The sequence below is a fragment of the Euphorbia lathyris genome, chromosome 1 (assembly GCF_963576675.1).
Source record: "Euphorbia lathyris chromosome 1, ddEupLath1.1, whole genome shotgun sequence".
NCBI lineage: Eukaryota > Viridiplantae > Streptophyta > Magnoliopsida > Malpighiales > Euphorbiaceae > Euphorbia > Euphorbia lathyris.
The window spans coordinates 55,937,047-55,943,818 of NC_088910.1; the positions used below are offsets into that span (position 1 = coordinate 55,937,047).

A 6,772-nucleotide genomic window follows, 5' to 3' on the forward strand; every position below is an offset into this window, starting at 1 on the left:
TCTTCTTTTCCTTTCCTTTAAACTCTAATGCATCTGAAATCAACTTTGAATGTTCTTCTTCTTGATTTTCTTCTTAATCGTTCAAATTCGTATGCATTGGGTCTTTTCTTTTTCTTGTTCTCCATACAAATAGCTTCTTTTAAATTAATATATCTTATACTCATTTAAAAATATCCCGATGTAGAAAAAAACAAAAAAAAAACTTACAATAAATACATTAATAGGGAAAAAGAAAAAGAAAAAAAAAAGTTTGGTTAAACTCAACTTTGAGTAGAGAATAGAGATAAGTGAAATTCCAATTTGGAGGTATTAATTGATATGGCTCCACCACACCACACCACACCTACAATTTCAGCGCCATCCTTTTAAACCCTTTCCTTGATATGGAAATGAGAAATAAACTCCACTACTCCTAATTACATATCACAAATTACTTTCTTCCTTCAATTTATCTTTAACAAATGGCAAATCTTTCTTACCTTCACCACCACCTTCGCCACGATTCCGACGACGACTCTCTCCACCACCATTTCCGTCCTGCCCACGAGTCCCGGAGCCTTTCTGTCGATCGCTACTTCCCTCTCTTTTCCTCCTCCTCCTCCTCTTCCGATCATCTTTTTCCACCCGCTTCTCTTCACGATCCCTACCCGCTTTGCGAACGCTCCAATTTCAGCATCCGCACCTTCGATGATGACACCGTCTCTGATCCTGAATCAGTAATCCTCGGAGGTCCGGATCTCCTCGACCGCGAGAACCAGGTCAGTTTCGTTATGGATCTGTTTCAACAGCGAGTCGAGCAGTCTCAGGTAATGGGCCATACTTCCCACTTGGTTTCCGATTCTCTTAACGAATCTGACTTTGGTCTTATCGAAGAGTCTTGTGAATTAGGTTTGGATAATTTGGAACTAGAGTTAGGGTTAGGGTTCGGTATAGACAGCCACGAGAATTGTGAATTTTCAAATTTAGACCATCTTGATATTCGTAGTCTTAATAATAATAACAATATCGCGATTGACGATGATGAGGATGATTTCTTTGTGGAAAGAAGGCTTTCCGGAATCCAATCTTGTGAGGCTGGGTCTACAGTTAGCGTTTGCACCAGTGCTATACGGGTTGTTGGGTTTGGATCCGATTCTGATTCTGAGGACAACGAGAACACCTTAACTATAGATTTGCATTCAGGGGATGAATATGGATTGGATCGTGTGAATTTAGAAAATGATAGCTACAATAATTTTGACAACGATGATGAAGAAGATGCAAGTGTTACAATTCCTCTTTGTTGGGATTCGCTTCAGTTGGACGACCACAGAGAAAACAATGAGGATTTCGAGTGGGAAGAAGTTGATGGCCGTGTCGATGAGAGAGAGGTCCTAAGCATGTTTATCGATGATGAAGAGGCCTCTGTATCTCTCTCCATTTCGCCTATTATTGCTCCAGAGGATATAGTGAACATAGAGAGGGCAGGGGGGTTGGGGAATTTAGAGTGGGAAGTTCTATTGAATGCTAACAATTTGGATTCAAATCCAGATCGCGACCAGGACCATAATGCTGAGCCATATTTTGGGGATCATGATGATTATATTTACACTTCAGAATATGAGATGTTGTTTGGTCAATTTACAGAGAATGAGAGTGCAATGATGGGTCGGCCTCCGGCAGCAAAATCTGTTGTGGACAAGCTTCCATCTGTTGTTTTGGCAAAGGAGGATGTGGAGAATAATAATGCACTTTGTGCAGTTTGCAAGGATGAAATTAATGTTGGAGAGAGAGCAAAGCAGCTGCCTTGTACACACAGGTATCATGGGGAGTGTATTGTGCCATGGCTGGGAATTAGGAATACTTGCCCTGTATGTAGATACGAGTTGCCTACAGATGATCCAGATTATGAGCGGAGAAGAGCAGCACAAAGAGCCGTTGCAACTGGCCCCCGCTTTTGATGGGTAATACATTAAGTCTTATATGCATTTTGACATTTTTATTTGAGCATTAGATTTGTGAAGAATGTAGATGCAGGTTTGAGTTGATTTGGTTTCTCTTTATAATGATACTGATAGTCTACGTATTTTGGTGAGAGTATAAGAATTAAGAATATTATTATTGCTTTCTTGTACTCTTGGGAAACTTTTCTTTCCCCAATATCGTTTGATGTTTTGGTTGATTCTGAATTTTATTTCCAACTGAGAATTTTCCCTGATTGTGTGATTGGATATTGAATGGTTTTCCCTCTTGCATGTATTCCTAGAGTACTGCTGATAAGGTTAAAGCAGGGACCTGCAGATTCATTGTAGGTTTGCCTATTCATTTTGGTTGTTTTGTTATTACAAGGTACTGAAAGCAGAAATTACATTTTAGTTTATGTTTTTCTTGCTGTAGTTCAAAGATTGGATTTTGTTGTTGGCATAGTTATTTTTAGACGTTCAATGGTCTATCAAATGGTTACTAAATGTTCAACATTCTATTAGCAGCTGTAATTTAAAATTGTTGGCTGTTTGTAGAAAGTTAGCTTTCTGTAACTTTGTTCTAGAAAGGGATCAGGATAGGGAAGCATTGAATTTTGATTGGTTTCTAGATTACTGAATCCAGGGATTTGTGTGATTTGACTTGAAAGGTAGCAGTAGGTAGATGATCTTCTGGTTATGTTATTACAGAGAATGACAGGTTCAACACATAAGATAGGCAATTCTGGAGAGACCAAAATCATGAGGTTAAGTCAATCTAAGGTCTAAATCAAAGTAGAGAGGCCAAAATCATCAGTGTAGATAAAATTTAAAATGAAGTTATGTCAAGTCAAAAGTAGAAAAGGGTAGGCCTATTAGTATTATCTATATCATAAACATCATTTCATTTGAGTAATCAATTAATGGATGGAGGGAAAGGCAAGAAATGGCTAGTAACTTAAATTTTGACTATCTCATCTGTGTATAACAACTTAACTATTTTTCATGAATTGTCGAGTTTGCCATTAGTGCATTATAATTAGGGATTAAAATTGATGGATGTGAGTCATTTAAGGAAAGGGAATTGGCAATTTGTTGATGATAGATGATTTATGATTGGTAGTGCAGTTCAAAAGTTGCTTTCAAAAGGGAACAGGAAAGAAGCAATATGTACCTTGAGCTTGAAGGAAGATGAATGAGAATTTAGCTGATAACTTTGTCAATAATTAATCTCATCGTAATTGTTAACAACTCAAATAATCATGTACTTCCTAGAGTGTTAGGTGGTGTTAGCGAATAATGTAACTTCAAATGTTTTATGGATGAGGTATCAAAATGTCCTCCATCTTTTTGGGGAGTGTCTATTTAGTCTGAAGGTACAAAATAACACAAATTTAGCCTCAATTTTTGTAAAATGGTATCAATTTAGTCATGGGTATCGAAATTTGATGTTAAATTGGTATCATTTTGCTAATGTTGAGGCGTCAAGTTTTGTTATTCAAGGTTAACATTTTATAAACGTGAGGCTAAAATGATGTTATTTTGCAAGTTGGAGTTAAATTGATGATTTTCTATATACTTATGTGCTGAAAGAACTATATACTTGACAAGCGCAAATAAACAAGACTTGTCAATTATATAGAGTAAATTGATATGATATAGATTGATAAGAACTATATTATTTGGTTAAGCAAATAAACAAGATTTGACTAATTAATTTCATATCAATCTAATTTCCAGCAGTGTTCAATGAGTTGACCTTAGCCCTCTCCAAAAAAGTTCATAGCAACTAATTTGGTTATGACTTTACATGTGGGAGTAATCACTAGAGTATATGTTGGAGTTATCACCAATCATTAGAATATATGTTATTCTTTTTGGTTTGTTACCAATAAGAGTTACAAACTCATGTACTACTATAAAACCAAAACCAAGACAAATAGAGAGAGCGAGCTCCACTAAGACAAATAGAGAGCGTGAGCCAACAACTCATGTCTAGTAACCAACTTATGTTACTTTTTTGTGGAGAACTCTCTTATAAGTTTCGTTTTCAACTCTTAATAATTGTAAAAATATATTTTCAATTCAATTTTTTTAGTAAAAGAATATTAAAGTAACATAGGATTCTAATGAGTTTTTATATTTGGGTGTGATTTGAATCTACATGGCAACAAAAGTTGTAATCGCCACTTTTATTGCTCTTAAACAAATAATTTTGTGTCATGTTAGTAATAATTAATATCATTTCGGATTAACAAATCAACATAGCCCAATCCAAGGTTTTAACTTATAACTTATTTAACAAACTCTTAACCCATTAATTTCATAATGGTTCATGTTGTATTGATTGATTATGTGTAATTTTACTACTATTAAGAGCGACATGTAAAAAGAAAGTATAAAGAAAGTATGTAATAGTATAATAATACTTTTAAGTATTCATGTCATCTTTAAGTAAATAGATCAAAGGTGTCAATATCAAGTCAATCCTAATTCAATCTAAACTCTATTTAACAAAATACTTAACTACATATCTATATATAATATAAACAGTAACGATGAAGCTGATGTGTCACTTCCTCCTTTTTTACTGATAAAAAACATAATATAATATATAATATTTTAATTTTAATTATATTATTATATTTTATCTATAAAAAGATTATTTTATCCGTACTATATCTAAGAGTTATACAAAATTTAAATAAATCCCTAAAATCTCTCTAATTCTCTGCATACTATATCTAAAAGTTCTACATAATTTAAATTAATCTCTAAAATCTCTCTAATTCTCTGCATATCTATCTATATATAATATAAAACAGTAACGATGGAGCTAAGGTGTCACTTCCTCATTTTTACTGATAAAAAATATAATATATTAACTTTAGTTATATTATTATATTTAATTATAAAAAGATTATTTTATCCGTACTATATCTAAGAGTTCTACAGAATTTAAATTAATCCCTAAAATCTCTTTAATTCTCTACATATATATATCTAAAAGTTTTACATAATTTAAATTAATCCCTAAAATCTCTCTAATTCTCTGTATATCTATATATAATATAAAACAGTAACGATGGAGCTGAGGTGTCACTTCCTCCTTTTTTATTGATAAAAAATATAATATAATAAATTAACTTTAGTTATATTATTATATTTATTTATAAAAATATTATTTTATTCGTACTATATCTAAGAGTTCTACAGAATTTAAATTAATTCCTAAAATCTCTCTAATTCTCTGCGTACCTATATCTAAAAGTTCTATAGAATGCAAACTAATCCCTAAAATCTCTCTAATTCTCTGCATATCTATATCTAAAAGTTCTACAGAATCTAAATTAATCCATGAAATCTCTCTAATGCTCTGCATATCTATATATAATAAAAAAACAGTAACGATGGAGCTGAGGTGTCACTTCCTCCTTTTTTACTAATATAAAATATAATATATTAACTTTAGTTATATTATTATATTTATTTATAAAAAGATTATTTTATCCGTACTATATAAGAGTTCTACAGAATTTGAATTAATCCCTAAAATCTCTCTAATTCTCTGCATATCTATATATAATATCTATACAATATACTAAATTAGTAGAAAAATTGCTGAGGTGTCATGTTTTTAGAGTATCAATTGCTGAGGTGTCTTTATGTTAGTAATTGCTTATTTCCTTATTATCGTTTCAAATTTCTACTTTTTTCAGAGTTCTTCTCACTATTACAGTTTCTCCTTCCTACGGTTTATTCTTCTCGCTATATGCTTAGCGGTTTCTGTCACGTATCCGCACGTTCTACTTTGTCTTTCCACAACTGCACGAGATGATTTTCATTCAATTTTTTTCTGATCTCCTTGGATCAATATGCTTGGTGAGTGAATTTTTCATCTATCATTGTTCTAAATCTGTTTATGGAGTTGCCATTTTCATGTTTTTGTAATGGGTATATCAATATGATGATAATTCTAATTCTGCTCCAATTTCGCAGGGGAGTTCTTAAGAATGCTATCGTCGTATGGGCTTTTCTCGATGGGGCAATCAACATTTATGGAAGACTGAATCTCTTCCGTTTCCCAAATCCCCTTCCGCCTTTTCCTTTCTCCTTTGTATTTTCTTTTGCTTGATTATGCACTCGAGATTGATCCAGTCTTCAACCAAGATGTATTTTCTAATTTTGCTGATACAGGATGGGCAACAACGACCCTGATACCTGAGGCTGAGAGGCGGAGGAGAATTGAGCAGTTGCTGGTTGAAGGACGTGAGCAGCGTTTGTTTACACAGGAAAGAGTGCGTCGATGGCAATCAGCAGAAAGGCTTAGGAGATTTATCGGTGATTGTTGAGAGTAGGTAAACCCTAAATGGCAGTACCTAAGGGAAAATTTGGCTCTCTCTACCCATCTTTATCTTATTCAAATCCCGGGTTCAGTTTAGAATCCTTAGGGCTATACCAAGTAAGGGTTTTAGCACTAATGCTCCAACCAGAAAGACTAGCTAAGACTTTAACATTTGGGTGACTTTGTTTAATGGTTGAAACTGAATATGGAGTTAGTGTATTCACGTAGTAGCTGGAGTGGAAATTCGATCTTATTCATTGGTAGGAGAATAATGACAGTCTAAACTTCTTCCAATGTTTACTTACTACACTACTCCCCCAATAAATCTCATTCAATAAGAAGGTAATTTTCCTAAACTTCTTCCAATGTTTACTTACTACACTACTCCCCCAATAAATCTCATTCAATAAGAAGGTAATTTTCCTTTCTTTATTGTTTGCTGCAGCATAGATAATATCAACTGGTAACTTCTATAGTCTGATCTCTA

General features: G+C 33.5%; 1 protein-coding gene across 1 annotated transcript; it reads left to right on the forward strand.

The window, feature by feature from the left end:
- The first annotated feature begins 334 nt into the window (after nucleotides 1–334).
- Nucleotides 335–2,238, forward strand: LOC136233858 (uncharacterized). Its single transcript, XM_066023568.1, has one exon. The coding sequence runs from the start codon at nucleotides 462–464 to the stop codon at nucleotides 1,938–1,940; it is 1,479 nt and encodes a 492-aa protein (XP_065879640.1). The 5' UTR covers nucleotides 335–461; the 3' UTR covers nucleotides 1,941–2,238.
- Nucleotides 2,239–6,772: the final 4,534 nt, after the last annotated feature.